At 37.7% G+C, this 18703-nt stretch overlaps 1 protein-coding gene across 3 annotated transcripts; it reads right to left on the bottom strand.

The window, feature by feature from the left end:
* Positions 1-37: 37 nt before the first annotated feature.
* On the bottom strand, positions 38-17957 carry LOC108101103 (organic cation transporter protein). Of its 3 annotated transcripts, none has more exons than XM_017205315.2 (7): positions 17688-17957; positions 3707-3996; positions 3415-3645; positions 3085-3343; positions 2299-2716; positions 1432-1938; positions 38-786 (listed from the first exon to the last, which is right to left on the bottom strand). In XM_017205315.2, exons 2-7 carry the CDS (start codon positions 3803-3805, stop codon positions 540-542), a joined length of 1761 nt encoding a protein of 586 aa, XP_017060804.1. In that variant the 5' UTR covers positions 3806-3996; positions 17688-17957; the 3' UTR covers positions 38-539. The 3 variants fall into 3 exon arrangements, with proteins under 3 accessions (XP_017060804.1, XP_017060803.1, XP_017060802.1); XM_017205314.2 differs by lacking the exon at positions 17688-17957 and adding an exon at positions 8107-8310; XM_017205313.2 differs by lacking the exon at positions 17688-17957 and adding an exon at positions 5399-5885.
* Positions 17958-18703: the final 746 nt, after the last annotated feature.

Genomic DNA, 18703 nt, shown 5'->3' with positions numbered 1-18703 from the left:
ATCCGCCAGAAAAGAACTTAACAACATTTGTGAAAAATTGATTTTGATTTGTATATTTTATATTTTTTTCTAAATTAAAATAATTATTATCAGTTTGCTTAATGGTTCTCATTTGCTTAAAGATCGAAATCAAAAATAGAACATTCAGTTACTGGCCTAAGTAGTATCGCACATATGTACATGTAGGTATGAAAAACTCTTATGTTAAGTATTCAATTGGTTTCATTTAAGTGATTTTGTGCCGCTTAGTGTTAACTATACGATTCCGTTCTTATCCACAATCAGTGTTTTGGAAAAAGTAATTTTCAATCGAGCTAAATGTACAGCTACGCCCTAAATTTTTACCAGCTAGAGTAGTTATGTAAGTATATATAAATTTAAAGGGGTACACTCTATACAAATATGAAAAGGCTTCCGCATACTGAGCACACATTTCGAAGGCCATTCGGGCCTGGATCAATCTAAGGGCCTGGTGTCTTAGGGTCTAGGCAAAAATTGGTTAGCTAAACTACGAACTACTGAGGGCGGGATTTTACCCCTCAGTGCTTGGCGTCCTTCAAAGCCTGTTCCTCACGATCGGCGTCGATCAAGGACTGCTTGCGCTTGCCATTCGAGCAGGACTCATTTTGCATCTGCTTGGCGTCGATCAGCGAATGCTTGCGTTTGTACTTTTCCAGCTCGGAATCGGACTCCGCGTCATCGTGCCGGTTGTGAAGGCACGGGAAGTCGAACATACGCTCGCCCTTTCCGAACACCTCGCCCTCCTCAATGGTTGTGGGCAGGCTCCTGGAAAATATCAAGGAAAATGTCTAATTTAGCAAACTGCTTTAAGAATTTATTGCTGTAAATGAAATGTCGTCATGGTACTACTTTCACTTTAAATCTCTAAAGATTATTTTGAAAACATTTTTCAATTAGTGCAAATACTATAAATATAATTCATATAGTATTAAAATTTTAAAGTTTTAATCTTTTCAAATTAATTTGATACATTATTCAAACAAGTATAATTACTACAAAAATGTCAATGATTACGTGTTATTTTTATAAAAAATTACTATCATTTTTTTACCGAAGGGCAATGAACCAAAATGACATAATTGAAATTTGAATAAATTATCCATTCGTTTCGTTCAGCCCATATCAAAAACTCAAATAAGTAATTTATAAAGGTTTGTATTTGATAATGTAAATTATATGATGATTTAAAAGTAGGTTTATAAATTCAGCTTGTATGAGAAATGATAAATTGTCAATAGAAGATTAAATATATAAAATCATTAATCATTTATAATGCAATTTTTGAATAGTTATCAATACAATTCAAATATACTTTGAAATTGTACGAAAATAAATTGATTTTAGATAAATTTCAATGTTTTTTTTTTTTGATTATGCAATTTGTTGGTGGTATAATCTATATGTACTAACCTGTTTAGCGTCTCTGGCAGCAGCAGGCAGACGAAGGAGCCGGCGAAGAACAAGACGCCCAGGATGATCGAGGGCGCCGCCTTGAAGAAGGTGCCCAGCCAGAGGATGTAGGGCGCCAGGAAGGAGGCCGCGAATCCGGCCACGTGGACTGCAGCCACTCCCTGTCCTCGCACGCAGGTGGGGATCAGCTCGGTGGCGTACTGAGATCCCGACTCGTAGGAGATGGCCACTCCGAAACGGGCGGCGATCGTCAGACAAGCCAGCAAAATGGCATTGTGGTTGTGCTGCTGGTAAGCGATCGCGATTCCGGCGGCGGCGGTGAAGAGTCCGCCCACCAGCAGGGATCCCGAGGCCATGCCTTTGCGACCAATGCGATCCTGCAGCAGGACGAGCAGGATACTCGAGGGCAGCACAGCCAAGGCACTCAGGGAGAACATGATGAATGGCGAGATGCCCATTCCCTCCACATTACGAGAGACGGCATCGTAACACAGGGTGATCACCATGCTGTGGTTGGGGAAAACATAAAGATTAAATTATTGAAAATTTATAAGAGCTTAAAAATTAAAACTATAAACAAAAATTTGAAAAAAGATTTAATAAGATGCAAAAACGATATATGAATAATTGAATGCAAAATTACTAAATTTCTTTTACAACAATATTTAAGTAATTAAATATAATTTATTATAATTAAAAGATTAAAATTTCATTAGCTTTAAAATGTATAACCCAGAATTAAAATCTTATAAATGTATAATTTTGAGTTGAAAATTATAAAAAAAAACTTATGCACATTTAACTTGTTAAATAAAATACAATTTCTGACAGCTTAAAATAGAAGTGAAATGAACTTAAACAACTCACCTCTTAAAGAACAAAATGAGTGTGTTCTTGCGCATGCGCGGCGTTTTGAACATGTCAAGCAGCGTGGCCTGCTTCTTGTCATCGCCGCCTTGCATTTCGCGAGTCATTTGACAGTGTCGCCGGAACTCATCGAAGTCAGATTGGGGAACGCGGCAGCCATTGAACTTGGCCACCCGCTTCAGCCTCATTATGGCCCCGTCAATATCGTTACGGGTTACCAACCACTGGGCGCTCTCCTGCACCACAAAGTAGTACAACACCACCAACAGAATGGGCAGCGAGGTGCAGGCCAGGTAGATTTGCCAGTGTCCCACCAAAACCGCTAGCCAGGGTGTGAATACCAGGCCCAAACAGTAGAACAAACCCACTGCCATGTTGAGACCCAGGGTTCTCATGCTGGGGCGAATATATTCGAGAACTGAAAAGAAAATGTATATTTATAAAATTAATCAAAGAAAAAAGTGATAACTCGTAACCCCTAATTCGTACAGTAAATGGATGTGTTGTATTTGTTTAAAATAGTAGGTATTTATAATATATTTAACATTTCATAAGTAAGTTTCGCTTTCACATACAATTGAAAGTAAACATTTTGGACGTTTGGCTCGCACCTGCTTTCATCAGTTATTACCAGGTTAAAATGCTAACTTTTAGATCAAATACTAGTTTTTTTTTTACAAGAAAGCCACTTGTTGATTGGTACTCAAAAATAAATTGCCATAATAAGCAAGCTGACCTAATAATTCAACCTACTTTTTACCAATCCTTTGCCACCCTTTTACTTACCTATAATGTACATTAGATAGAAGTTTGTGTCCGCTGCCAGACCGGAAATGAAACGGCAGAGTGTAAAAGTGGCCACACTCTTGGTGAATATGGTGGAGAAATCACCGGCAAACCCGCAGAAATTGGACAAGATTAGGGCGGGGACACGGCCAATCTTATCGGAGAGCAGACCGTAGAACAGAGTGCCCACCACGGATCCAATGAAAAACAGGGACTGGCCAATACGTGCCTTGTACGCCGAGTCACAGACCCAGTTCAGCTAATGAGATTTAATTATCAACGGTTAGAGCTTTTCGGTCCCAGATTTATCGGTTTAAAAACCAGACTTACCTCTGTATTCATGCTTCTGTAGCCGAAATCATAATTGTAGATCCACTTCTCGCAGGGTTTGCTGCTAACAGTGACATTGTGAGGTCCATAAATTTCGTCCAGTCTGGTGCACGAGGGCTTCTCAAACTTGGCATATATTTCCCCGATTTCCGTATAGGTCATATTCACCAGCTTATCGTGATAGCACCAATGGTCTGGCACAAAACTAATGACTGTTTGTGTAAAGTAATGCTAAAAAAATGAACAAATCAATTAAATAGCTATTACATAATCAATTACTAAAATAGCTTACCATCGATACGATGATATTAATAAAACCAAAGAGGGCGAGTATCATGAACTGGTAGCGATTGAAGTCGCCACATTTGGCCAAAATCTGATCGAAATCCATGTTGAAATGAGTTCAATTGAAGCTAGGTGAGTTGAGTTGGTTGTTGTGTTTGTACTGTAGATTGGTGTGACTTTGTCCTTTGAAAGCTGATTCCTTGGGGGATAGGATAGAAACCCAGAAGTGCCAGCTGAGTTTACATGTGTTCTATCACAATTTATTGTTACTTGTCACATTTGTTGCTTTGGCTTGGACTGTAATAAAGAGAGTGTTTGGATTACTAATTTGGGTCATTGAACTATTCGGAGAATAGATACTTATACACGATTTTCATCTAGATAAGAATATTGTGGGCTTGGGCTGTATATCATATAAACAAACAGACAACAAAGAAAATAAATAAATACTTCCACAAGCAACCATTCACAATAATGATGTGTATATTTATATTATTTCAATTAATTCTAAGTAAATATAATATAAACATAATATATTTCTGCATCTTACATTTACGATTAATAAAAAAAAAAGTTTTAAGCAATTTAATAAATGAAGCATTTAATAAATGAATTCCCCTCACCTAAAAAAATTATTTTCCGTTGCCAAAATATTCACCAAGACGTAAAAAGCTGTTTATTAAAACTATAAAAATTAACTCTTACGTTTCGTAATTTAGGTGGACAAAGCGAAACTAAAGCACTGCTTCTTATCAAATTCAAAATTTTTTTATGACTCTAATTTTATTATTGAACTTATTGTGTCTAGCCACGTTCTGTCATCAATTTCCGTTTACGTTTCCCTGCTAATTTGCCTAAAATAATTGTAATACACAAACAAACAGATTCATTTAGCACGTTGGGTGGGAATTTAGCGAGAAAATCAATTGAAAACAACATTTCCGCGCGGAGCTAACCATATTGAACATGATTCGCTGGCGAAGATAATCAGTTGACTACCGTTCGCTAATCCGAGCACCGAAGATAACTGGCGATCAGACTTTGCTCAAACACCGTTCGGCGTGTTGAACGAGCCAAAATTAAGGTCACCGGAGCGGGCTACACAGCCAGTTACATGAGCTTATCACTGGCAAAATATTTATATAGGCGTTCATTTAGATAAAACGACGAAAAAAATATTAGAGGGAGGCCTGACTAATACGCGGGTCACAATTCCACTCGCAATGGAGACTGTTGTCAGGCACAGACGAGAATCGACTTTCAATAGGGGCCCGAGCACGTGTAGATGACGATATAGACCTCGGACTGCTCGGTTGGATTTCTCGGAATAGTTTTTGCTCCTACGTTATTGGAGTTAGGCACTCGACAGCAGCGTGCCAGTCGCACCATTAATGATTTACATCTTGGCGAAATAAATGAATAATTTGTGGAGCGCTTCATGCATATTTCGGCTGATTGCAACTGGTTTTTACTTTGCTTTTCCACTCCAAGAACCACTTTTTGTAAGTTAACGGATCCAAGGTCCCTTCTGATTACACATTATACACTAAATCTGTCGAGTGTCGAAACACTTGAAGGCTGTGCCAGAGCACATTTTAATTGATTTAACATTGGACTACAAAGACAAGTAATCAAATAAAGTACTTTTCTTACGGCCACCTTATAGAATTGTATCATTCAGTTCGAAAATTTTATTTACCTCTTCAGCTCATATATGTGGAATGGGAAAACTCAGGCCGAAATTTTGTTTACGAACAAACCGACAAAGCAGATCAGGCGGAAGAAAAGTGTAAATTTAAACAATTCTTGCAGCGTAGAAACAAGAGTTTTTTTTTCGCGACGCACCGCAAACAAATTTTCCCGACAGCAATTAGTATAGGGATGTATATATATTGTTTTTAATGTCTTTCGAAATATTTTCTATATTTCAAAGTTCATTGGCTCTGTCACAGAACGCACACGCCACGGCCAATAAAAAATGGAAATCTCTTCGCGGCGCAATTTAGAAGAGGAGTTGGTTGTTTGTCTGTTTGGATAATCACGAAAAATAAACGCGCACGCTCGACTTGATTTTAATAAACGTTTGTTAAATATTTTGTTTTGGCTTTATTAGTGCGCTTGTCGGAACCGTTTAGGCCCGTTGGGACGAGCTGGCCAAGAGCGATGGGTGCGATGTGTATCCGCCGAACGCTCCTCACAAACTGAGCAGCCAAACGCCGACGATTGTTTATTAAAAACGCCAAACAGCTGTTCGCTCAGCGACGTCGACGGCAGCGGCGGAGGCAAATCGAATTCAACAGGCGCGAAGGGGGGGAAGGGAAGGTTGGCTGCGACCAGAAACAGGTCATAATTAAATCCAAAACCTGTGAAAAACAAACATGTAGTCGGACCAAGCTCGCGATTTGCGTTTTTTCGGTCTTTTACGAGCGACCACACGGCGTATACTTGATTGGATTCGATACGATTTCATTTGATTTACATCCCCATACTCCACCCTTGTGATCGGACTGCGGCGCATGCAAAAGGCAATTGCCTTGCTAATTCCTAAGACAAACTCCCCTCGGTATAATTTTGATTAACTTGCCCTATAAATAAATCCCTATCGAGTTTATCGCTTCGCAGTAGTTTCAGTTTTTATAATATCGCTTCGAAGGGGAACTTATTGTCTGATTCACTCCATTACGATTCTCCCGCTAATTGTTCATCGAAATCGTAGCTATGACTGCGATTTTGTAACATGTACTTATTAAACGCATATTTTAGGTCGCTTTCTTTCTGCAGTTTTTGTTTTACTTATGTTGTTTTGTGGCTTAAAGAGGAGTTATAACCGCGAAGATACTGTCCTCTTAGCATTTTGCAACTTTTATGGGGACACATGTCAAACAAAAACAAGATCCTAAAATTAGATGAAGAGTACATCGGGGGCGAGATATGATATAAAAAGAACATTGCTCTTGGTGCTTCAGAAAGATAGATCAAATTAGAATCAAATTAGTGAAAGACATAATGTGATTAATCAACATTCTTCGGCAATTAGTAGACGACAATTTATTGCACACTTGAGGCGCACTGGTAGCTTAAGTTCAACAAGCAAAGAGCCATAAATAAATATCAACTTGCTGGCAACACTAATCAGAAATCAAAGCTCATGGCTAATGCTCTAATGCAATTAAAACCCAATCAAGTGGGTAAGGTGAGTACAAGGCATACAGCCCACCAACCGCCGATTAGATAAAGTCCAATTTCAGACGTTGTAGCACTCAAGTAGCCGACTTCCATGTGCTAACGAGTTAGTTGCCATAAAATCGAGGTGCGTAGCCAAAAAACTCAATGCCATAACGCAAAATGCGGGTTCGATCTTATCGCACTTTCCCCCAGCCGAAAAAAAATCAAAAGCGAACACGTGCTGGTTTCTCTCTCAATCTTGGCCAACTGTACTTGCCAGATGGATGATCTTTCACAAGAGTCGAAAAAAACACACATGACTCTTAAAAGAAATATATTTGCATTTTCGTTGCGTTTTCCTTTGTCTGGGAGCTGTCAACAAAGGAACAAAGAAAGTATAGGGCTCCAATGGCCCTTCTCAAAGAACCCAAACACACGCATTGTATTCATAGATATTAATCATTACTCATTGCGTATACGCCCTGTTATCAACAGCTCAAGTGGGGATTTTCACCGCATTGAATGACTAAGCTGCATTTATTGCTGCTCGGCAGATCCTCTTACGAACTCGGACTAACTTTAGCACCTACTTGAAAAACAAACAATTAAAAGGCGTAAAAAATCGAGTATCAAATCAAAGATGCTAACGCACCAGGGGCAAGAATTACGGCCATCATCTTCGGGGTAGTATTAATTGGTTATACTAATATTAACAACACCTAGATTATGCTTATGCAAAGGTGTTAGCTTAAAATGAATTTATCTTTGGGTTTTATTTGCGTTCAAATTTTTTTAGGCACTTCATAACAAAGCAAACAAAGGAGACTTTGGTGTCTGCCATCTTGGCTTGCTTAAAAAATATATTCTGATCGCTTTCTTTTTAAACTTTTTTACTACTAAAACGAATTTATTTATTTATTTTTCTATTCAATTGATATTCGTTCGACACTATATTAAAAGTAAACTTATATTTCTTGGAAATATGGTTCCATTAAAATTATACAAAATTAAAAAGTAAAGATGCACAAATTTGTATGTATTTTTAATTTTCACTATTTATTTCCTTCAGTTAGGTCCTTGAAAAGTTCAAACTTTGTGGTTTTTCTTTAGTGATTTTTTCGCACTCAAAACTTAAAATTCCCTCGTACCATAAACTGTTATTGCGTTTATTTTTTTCACATACACTCGCGAAATGTTTCGAAAATGGATTTTATAATAATAGCCATAAGGAATTGAACTTACTAATTGGCATATTTCTTATGAATTTCATATTTTGCGACCGTCGGATCTTCTTTTTCCGCTGATCCTGGCAAAGGCAGCAACCTTAGAGCAGAGCGACTTTCTCTCTCACTCTCTCCTTAACACTCTCCCCCACTCAGCGATCAGCTGTTAACCTCTCGCTCGCGATCTTTTGCTGCTGCTCGCGTGACAATTGGATTCGTTTTGACTTCAAGTTCACCGAATGTTGTCGGTTTTAAATGCTTTCGCGTGCCAGCAGTTTCCTCTGCCAACTGCAAGCTGCAACTGAAAATGAGTACCGTGTTCTTGGTTCTCCCCCCCTCTTTCCACTCTGCTGTCGCCCTCTCAATCTCTCCATTAAAAAAAAGAGTGCATCTACCCCTTTCACTTGTACACTTTTACACCAAGGGAAATTCAGTTATAGTATTTATACTATATTATTTAAATTGGGAAAATGTTTTAAATAATATTTCTTTTAATATATTTTTAAAGATCTTAGACAGCTATTTAAAAGTTAATTAAATCATGCTATTATACGTAAGCTTTTATCCGTTTATAAAATAATATAAAATTATTTATTTCAGAAATATGATGAAAGCAAAGTGATATTGCGTATTTTGCTTGCAAAACTTTATCACTTCAAGTTCATCAACTTTAGTTGGAAAACCCTATCCTCGTTATATCAAATTTCCCTTCTGTGAACCTTCAATTGAATCGAATGTTTGCTTTTGTTTGCCGCTGATTAAGCTTTTATGACACAATTTCTTTTGTTTGCCGGACAAGCAGCAATTATTATTCCATGAATATCCACATAAATAGATATACAAAACAGTTGGCATCAATTAGAGCGCTTGGCGACACAAATGCCAAAGACAAACGCCTCCATAACGAAGTGTTTTAATGGGTTAACAATTAGGGGAAGATTGCCAGATGGGATTTACTTGAATGCGGGACAGTAAAATAAAAAAACGCATGCGAAGTAGACTATCGTTTCATGAAGTATCTTTATATCTCAGAACTTTGTCGCTGCTTCGGATTATAGTTAAGTATTCTGGACCGCTATGAGTAATACAAATCACATTACTGAAGGTCAGATAACTTATCATTTGAGCTGCAAACCGGAACACTTTGTCCGAAAGTTCCGAAAGCGTGGCCATTATAAAAAGGGGTAATAGACCCTCTAGATCCGATTGATAAGAGGACTTGCAATGGAGAGCAGGTTCTCCGCCCTGATAAAGCTCACTCTCTCCGCTTGTACTCACTTTTTGAGTCGGCCAGTTGGCCATCCGATCTGGACTGGTTTTTGTCAGTTGTAACCAATTATGAGCTCGGCTCGAGCACTTTTTCGCTCCCATTCGCATTCGCAACCCGCACAATCAGCCGTGGGGCAATGCGACGTATGCTCGACAAGTGGCGTCAGCAGTTTTTCTTCATGAACTATCAAAATTCCGTTTCCCTAAAGCCAGGCGAAGTAATTCCCCCCGAAATAAAAACCCACTTCAACATCCAGCAACAAGTGTCGTTCATTCAGCCTTCCATAAATGCCTAAATTTGTGGTTGTTTCCAGCTCTTTCGGTTTTATAGTTGGAAGATAAACCTCGAATGATACCCAACATTATTGCAAAGAACATGAAATGAAATACTTAGAACGTGCTGGCAAAGCACGAATAAAAAAAAAAAACTGAAAAGAAAACCTTGATGTGCCAGGAAAAATCATAACAAAGGCTTAATCTTATCAGGCGAATGTTAATAATAATATTTGTAGAAAAAGCACTACCTACCTTTAATACTTAACAAACATAAAATTTATTGTTCATAAATGAAATAAAAAAAAATTTTTGTTCTATTAAACTACGTATGGAAATTTTACGCCGAGCTCAACCCATAAAATTTAAAACTTCAGTTCTTTGACCCACCCGAAAAACAATTCTTTCCTAGGCCAGCCAAAAATAAAAAACAAAAAAACGAATCGGAAGAAAGCCGTTCAATTAAGTGGCCAAACATAAACACAACAATCAATTATTGCATAAACAAATCGATGAATGAAAGTGCCGACTCGCAGAGAAATGCTGAGCAATTGGATCGAAGCCACCCAGATGGACTATGCAAATGATGTCATGGCAGTCGTTCCGACTTCCCCCTCTATATACTGCTATATATGCTGGCTTGATGCCGTACCAGCATAAGTGTTGGGAATATTCCATCGGCGGGTGGGGGAATCACTGGGCCGGAGACGGAGACAGAACAAAACAAATTGATCAGAGGGTTTCTGGGGGCCGAGAGCTTTTCCGAACTGGTATGAATCGGTTTGAACGGTCGCCACAAAAGGCCGCACAAAGGTTTACCTTTGGCAGTTTGGCGGCAGTCGTCGCTACAGCTGATAGCTATATGTTAGACAACAGATCCCCGAACCCCAGACCCCAAATACACACCCAGATCGGCCCGCCAACCCAGACTACGCATTAACATTTTATGGTCGAGCTGAATAACAGACTTTCGATCGCGAAACACGTTGGGCCAGTCTTTCTCCACGCCAGACACATAAAAAAATAGTGCAAAACTAACACACAGAGAGATTTTTCAACGCTGACCCTCAATCAAAGCGACTGAACAAAAAAATCTATATAAAAAAATAAACCAAAAAGCAAACGAGCTTGACAACGACGTCTCCGGCATAAAAAGTTTAAAATTAAATTCAAATAATATTTTTGTTTATCATTCACACAAAGCAAACAAACGTACATATAGGCAAACCAATATAAATGAGTCAAAAACGTGACTTAACTTTTTCCTATAATTTTTCTGTTTGTTCTTTAATTTATGCCGAGTTTACGTGTATATACATAGATATATGCGCATAATCAATGGTTAATTAAATGGATATGTATCGGGCAAACGAGTTTACCCCGAACCTTAAAGCATCAATCATAGACGCAAGCTCAGATACAAATCGGCAAACATAGTTGTTTAAGTTCGATATCGGTCAAAAGTCATTTAAGGGGGTCTCCTTTTCGAAACCAGTTACAAACGGCTAAAATCAAAACACGTTATGAGATCCGCTGCAGTAAGAAGATTGTTTCCACGAATGCAATCAAGATTATCGTACGAATATGCATGCCCATACCAGATCCAACTGGTTGCCCAGAGATAATGGTTCTCAGTCGATCGGTTCATTTCCTTTCTCTCGCAGTGCAAAAAACCTTAGCTGCAACTCAGGTGTAATTGCCTTTCAACTGCACGGACTGCACTTTAAAATATAGAGTGCACTTCCAGAGAAAATCCCAACATTTAAACGTTGATTGCCACTTATTAAATTATGTACTTTAAGAATCTAAAACAACTTGTACAAATCAAATAATATGATCAAATAATATTAATATATTAATATTTTTATCATATTTATTTTATAAAAACACCTCTTAACGTCTTCCTTTCCTTTTCAACATTTAATAAGGCCCTTTGTTTTGAAGTTGTTCATTCATACTGCCCTGTTTCTCTTTTAAACAACTTTTTATTAAAAAAAAACTGCCGTGTCTTATCTTTTGACACATTTTGTTATTATTGGGCCAATTTCCTTTGACATGAAGTCAAATTAAAAGTAAATTTTATCTGATCCTGTGGTCCACCTTTTTTGTTTTGTTAACGCTGATATTTATAGAATGGAAATGTGCCGATTATCTTCAATTCCTTAGATGCACAGCAAGGCACTCCGATTTCCCTTAAATCATTAAAGATTTACATATACATACAAATATGAAATGTTTACATATATAATATATGAAATGCGAAACCAAGGACACGACTGTAGAGAAAGTTCTATTGACATTCAGATACGTTTGTGCTCATCCCACAAACGGAAATTCCCATTCCCAGAAGTTCCAGTTCGCCACTTTGGAGCCCACATGGAGCCATTATATTGGCCAAGGCCAGAGGAACGTGTGTCTTGGTCGCGATCCAGAAAAACTAAATTGAAACCAGTTCGTGGGGAGGCACTGGGAAACGGGGAAATGTGTAGGAAAACGTTGCATTCATTCGGTCTATTTTTATAAGGGGGCACAGGCTCATACACGTGCGCATAAACATATTTATGGCTGTGTGCATGAAATCATACAACTGACCGAAGACGATTGCATAAATTCGTTAATTGCTATATAGCAATATATTTATTTATATGGGCGACACTTGGCGACAGAACGAAAATAAATAGATCGAACACAAAACTTTCCACTCGCCTGTGAGAAACTCTTTGCATGCTGCCTTTTCCCCGATCGCCAACTGCACTTCAATTGCCTTCAATTAATTGTTTGCCTTTGCATATCCACACTCGCACATAAGGCTGCACTTTGGCACCCGATTCACTGAAAGCCGTCCGATTGATAAACTGCGGAGCACCAACAACTGACGGCTCCAACCCCGAACTTTCCGTTCCGTTCGTGGGTTGTCTATTGTACAATAGGTATGCGACGATTTACCGTTAGTATCTGCACCGACTGCACTTATGAGATTCCGCGGATGCGATTCTGGGTTCCGTTCCTGAGCGAACGCCGTCGTGCGACTGTTCAATGCTCGTCAGGTATTCAAAATATCGGCCATGACTTTGGCAAAGAAAAACTAAAGCAAATACGGAGAGGGTTGGATGTTACGACAGCGAGATACCCTTTAAAAGATGATGTTCTATACAAAGTGATTATTTATGTATCTGTATACATAAACGTCAATATTAGGAGATCTTAAGAGTTGTATTACATATATATACCAATCTCCTAATCTCTTAATACAACAATGGAATTATTTTAGTTACTATTTTTAACTTTCTTAGTATTTATAGAAATAAATATTGAAATCGTATTTACATTTTAAATCGGTGTACCACTTTTTATAACAGGAGTGATGTGCAGCATACCCACAGTTTGCTTTTAATGAGAGGTATAACTAGGAACTAATTTTCGCTGTAATGTTCTCCCGCTCTTTAATGCTCTCTTCTTGTTGCTTTTCATTCAGCTGTTAAATTTCTTCTTCCTGTGTTTACAGGGTGCATGTATGTACATCCCCAAAGCAAGATCGTTTTAAGGGACCCTCAGTCCGAGCCGTAATGGAATTTTTCCTCTTGCATATTTATATTCACCCTTTTTGGTATAAACCAACTACGCATAATGTAATGCAGATCAAACCCCGAAATGGTTTGCTACCCCAGAAAAGTGCGTTTCTCCCCTAAGATGCAATAAAACGCAATAACCTGATGGCAGGTAAACACAAAAGAAATCAAACAAAACATATGATAAAGAAATTGGGATGGAAATCAAAAGATATCCGCTAAGAACAACCCCATCTTCTACCCGTAGTAAACAAAATTGAGAGAACTATTCAGTACGAACTGCATGCAAAATCTGTACAAGTAACAACAATGAATCTGATTATAACAGTTCTTTGTTAACAATTATTTATTATATGCATTTTGATTTTACCAAATGGAACCGGTTCGATTTGCGCTTGATTTTTAGTTTGTTTTGCCATCGTCTGGCAGCAAACTAATGACGTCAGCAATCGCGTATTCTCTTTACAAATGCCCGAATTTAATTATTTCATTTATTCTGTTTGTTTTTATTATGCGTCTCCGATTTGTTTGAGAGCATTCACCGCCACTCGGCCGAAGAGAAATCGTTTAAAAGAACGCTCTGGCAACAGCAATCTTGGTGGGTATTTTTGAAAATACTCAAATGTTTTGAATTTAGAAATAGTTGGGTTAATTAGAATTCAAATATAGATCAGAAAAAAATTTCTGATTTATACCCAAGTAAAACTTAAAAAAAAAAGTTATATGTTGGAATAAAAACTTTATTTGTTTCCTAATATTTTCAAGTACGAAGAAAATTACATTTTTTTTTTAATATTCTCAAATTGAACTACATATATTATAATTTCCACACGCATGCATTTCCACCGGCGACCTTCACATTGAGTTTCGGCTAAGCAAAAATTCTTTATTTTGATTCTTGGCAGCGTCCAACGAATCTGCTTACTCATTTGTTGACTCTCGCAATTTGGTGCATATAGAATTATAATTAGTCTTGTACTCTATATTTGCACTAAGCATGTTTTTAGATCGTTTAGATCTACTTTGTTTAAGGAACTTTATAATCTTGAGATAGTGAAGAGTGATGATAATAAAAGAATTCCTTATTCTGACGACCTTGGCCTACAAGACCCATTTCCTCAAGGCTCCATGGCAACAAATTCAATAAAAGTGCATAACATATTGAGTTTTATTAAACAAACTTGGCCCATACCTTGTCAATGCAATTTAAATTTATACGAACATCTTAATTGGGAACGGTATAAAAAAGAGTATATGTTTTTTTTCCCCCATTTATTGAATTTTCACTTTAAAAATCAAATCTATATTGATTATATTTTTGTTTTTGCTTGAAAAGTATGTCACTTATCGATTCAATTTGGTAGGCAATGAACTCAAGTATTAATTGGGACTTTTTTGCATTAAGTTAGCTTATTTCCTCAATGACGGAAATGTATGTTGCCAATTTCTGGAGCTTACAGTACTTACGAAATGCTAAAAGTGATTTACTTTCATTTCTGGTGTTGAGTTATGCGGAAGTTAATTAAATAAAAATAAAAAAATCAAATATAACAGATTCGTAATACCAAGTTCAATTGTTCTAGTTTTACTGTTGAAATATATTGTAGATTGACAGGGAGTAATTGCCAGTTTGTTATTATTCTGTCTTTTAAATACCATCTGTTTTGTGTTTGTTGACAAGCTGATTTATTAATATTTTTGTTTGTTAAAATAACATGCTTAGGTTTTTAGTTATGCATTATTTTTTGCTACTTTTTTGCGCCTTTTTAAGATATTTGTGGATTATCTAAATTAATTTTTTTTAATTGCCATTTTAATAATAATGAATTTATTTAACTTTTGTTGATTAATTGCACATATTAAATGTTTATAGATTGTTATTGTGATTTTTGCAATTAGTTATGCTTATGCTGGGTTTTTTTGTTTTTCAATTTTAATTTATATTTATGGGATTGCTAATTTAAATGCGAATAAACTAATTAGGAGTCGAATGACGCAAATTCGGTTGTTTATCCCAAAACGAAACCGGATAAGCTTTCACCACGGTAATTAAATCTACTCCTTGCTGAAAAATCCGAGGCATCGTAAATCATGAGGGAGCATTGTGCGCTCTTCGTACATAAAAGTGAAAACTGTCATCAAATACGATTAACAATTGTACTAACGAATCGGATAGCCTTTTGGGCGCGGGGAAGAGTGGGGCAGGTTCCTCCTATTGAGGGGTCTCCTGGCGTGTAAAGGAACTCGGAACTTGACATCGGTGCGGACGTTGTCTTCGGGGGTCTTCAGGGGGGCAGCTCTATTTATAGGACTGCTCAAGGACGGCAAAATATACAGAGACAGAGGTTGCCTTAATTTATAAGCACGCAAATCGCGTGTGCCATAGTGATATATACTTATATGAATTTTCATGAACGCAAAGTTTGGGAAATGCATACAAAGGCCAAAAATTTCTATGACTCAGCGATTCTTTGATTTCCTTCTTTTATGCTCAAAGTTAAAAGGAAATTGCGTTCATTATTTACTTGTTGTTTTTGTGGGCTTCCATATTTTGATAACCAAACAATTACTTATGGTTTCTTTTGGTCGGTCAATTTGATGATGTTTTTTTCTGTAAACAAAAATGTCCCATTTAAAGGGAATTGAAAAACAAGTGAAGCGAAACGCGAAATACATTGTAAGTGCAAAAGTTAAAATTAGCGAATTTTATTTTTGTCATTAATCTTTTTCAATTAGGACCGGAAATGTTCGTTTTATTAGCACAACGTATGCGGTATTTGCGCAACGTATTCCCAATATTCAGATTAAAGCGGTTTCTATGATAAGTGAAATTGGAAGGTTAAATAAGATTTATAAGGTGATGATTAATGACTTTTTGACACACTACGGCTTGTTATTAAATTACAGGTGCGGAGAAAGTTGCCAATGTAAATTTATTACAGTAACTGCCAACCGCTTCCAATTAAGTGACTGTATTGTGAAAAATTGATATCAAAGCCGGGGAAAATCCCCGACCTGCATCACATGACGTATACGTCATTTTTCACACACTTCATTGATTTAACAAGTCGGTATCCTGTACCTTTTCAAAATTTATGCTCGGTTTGAGTGAGATGTCAAGCTGTTTTATGGTCTCGTGTTGTTCAAAAATTTCATATTTACGCTTCAGAAAGCATTTATATCGCCAGCTCACATCATTATTCAATGTCAGGTTGGAGTCTTCTGAGTGAAGCAAACAAGGATGACAGAACCGAACTAGAAACACTTTGCAGTCTCTTTGCATTATTTAACACTTACTTGTGGACGTCGGGGGGTATTCCTGTAAATGTAAGTATAATATGACAAGCTTTGGGGTGGCATATTGTGAAATATTGGTCATGATATGCCTAGGGAGTATTAACAGGCAGACGGGACTTTGTCAGCTGGCAGCTGAGCAAATCCATTGTAGCTGTTAATAATTAAATGCGCCAGCATAAATGATCGAAGCCCCTAAAAGCCAAGGTAATTGTAATTACTGAAATAATACCTAACATCACGAGTGGATATAATACAGAGTGATTCACTTAGCCGGAATTATTATATCAATAAAATTATCAAACTCATTAGCATGAAAGCTAAAAAAGTTTTTGCAAAGTCGAGGGGAATTTTCCCTTTCTTCATGTTTTTAGCATTTCTGTGAAAGTTCAAGGAACTTAGTGCCGTGAAAAATGAAGCTTCTGATGTGTATTTTGCACTGATGTAAATCGTAGCCTGTTAGTGGGGCTTAAATGTCTGTCAACACAAAGAACCAAGGTCCTGGTAAACTCCTTTCTCCTGAGAAGCACACAAAGGACACTGCAATTTCTAAGGCCGACAATAATGGCAGTGGGAAAGGACAACTTTCTTTACTCAAATACGAGAATTTGCCGGCGCCGGCACTAAAAATCAATATCTGGAATGAGGAGATGGGGAGTTGCACAGAGGAAAAACAACAAGTAATTGCCAACCCAAGCCAACACTAAATCAGTGTGCATATTTATATAACTAAGCTAATTGCTTAATTGTTAAATTTTTTTTCGTCTTGCCGTTATGGTTTTTTGGTCAAATTATACTTTTTCAGGTTCCTGCTACCTAAGCTATTATTATTAAAAACTTTGTACACAATGTGGACTGTACAAATAACAATTTGTTTTAGTGATTTTGTGATAACTTAATTTTTAATAATTTCATTTGGTTAAAATACATTGCTAAAATGCATAAAACATAAACACTTCATTCCGTAACATTTTCAATAAAAAGGTAAACAAATAAACAAGCGAACTCTTCAAAAGTTATATTAATAACAACTTTGATATTGTTTTTTTTACACTGCGAGGGTTTGACCACGGGGCGTATGGGTAATGCGGCAAACCACAAACCCTCAAATGGAAGAGCATGACAGCTCCGAATGCTTTTTTAATTATGAAACTAATAAAGACAAGTAGAACTGGCAAGGCACTAATTGACTTACCCAATGATGCCAACTGGGGCAAGACCCGCCGCAGTCCTTGATTACGAGCTTCCAGTTGCCAGGACAACAGTTGTGGGAACTACAGAACGAGTATATCCAAGGGCAACGCCGCCAAGACCCACAGCGCCTTGGGGCAAAAAACGAATGCACTGCCGGGGACCAACTTAAATTTCGAGCCCGGCATCGCGTCCTTCGTCCTGCGATGTTGATACTGCCAATCCGCGATGTAAACTGAAGCCAAAAGCCCGCAACAGGAGTGAAAACCGCTCGCTCAGCCTCTGCTCTGCACTGTGGAAAACGAGGCAAGCGAATGAAAATGTACGCGAGCTGTGTTTTCACGACACTGCCATGTGCGCGTGGCGGGCGGTCAAAATCAGCTGAGAGCGCGCACGCTTTTCTCGAGTGACGTCACTCATGGCTCGACTCATGCGCGGCCAGAGCGAGCAGGAGCGATTCGCGAGCGAGATACTCAGATATGCGGCTGCCCGCACACTCAGATACTCGTATCTGTATCTTGAGGAAGTCGCCTGCTGTGGCGCCGAGAATGCTTGGCCTAAATGCATGCTTGTTGCGCCACTTGGAACCCCCATTTACACCTTAGGTGGCAACAAGGGGGGGTTGTTCGCTCGACCAGGGCTGGCTGATGGCGTCACAAAGCGCTACGCTCCACACAGTCGGGCACATCAATCTCATGAAGAATGTTATATGGTTAAGTATAATAAAATATAAAATTATGAAACACAATAATTCATATGGTTAAACTTAAAAGTTTGAGTATGCCATTTTCTAATATGTACATATCTGAAATGTATTATTTAAACAGTGAATTAATTTGTTTTGTTTCTCTAAGGGGGAGGGTGTTTTAAAAAAATGTTTGTTTACATTTTTTCTTTTAATTTTTTTCTGAATGGCCAATATGTCGAGAACATTGTGTAAATATTTTGAGTCAATTTAGGTCAAACTAACGGAGTTACAGCGTTTAAAACAACCGCATTTGAACGAATTTTCACGTATAA

The sequence above is a fragment of the Drosophila ficusphila genome, unplaced genomic scaffold (genome assembly GCF_018152265.1).
Source record: "Drosophila ficusphila isolate 14025-0441.05 unplaced genomic scaffold, ASM1815226v1 contig_791, whole genome shotgun sequence".
In the NCBI taxonomy this organism is placed as follows: Eukaryota; Metazoa; Arthropoda; class Insecta; order Diptera; family Drosophilidae; genus Drosophila; species Drosophila ficusphila.
Note: the sequence above shows the minus strand (reverse complement) of the source record. Positions and strands in the feature narration are given on the sequence as shown.

What these genes read in the sequence shown, in the direction of transcription:
- LOC108101103 (XM_017205315.2), bottom strand. Translation starts at nt 3,805, where the DNA reads ATGGATTTCGATCAGATTTTGGCCAAATGTGGCGACTTCAATCGCTAC. An exon ending in TTAATATCATCGTATCGATG is followed by an intron (nt 3,646 to 3,706) that starts GTAAGCTATTTT and finishes TCATTTTTTTAG; the next exon opens with CATTACTTTACACAAACAGT. An exon ending in CTATCTAATGTACATTATAG is followed by an intron (nt 2,717 to 3,084) that starts GTAAGTAAAAGG and finishes TTTTCTTTTCAG; the next exon opens with TTCTCGAATATATTCGCCCC.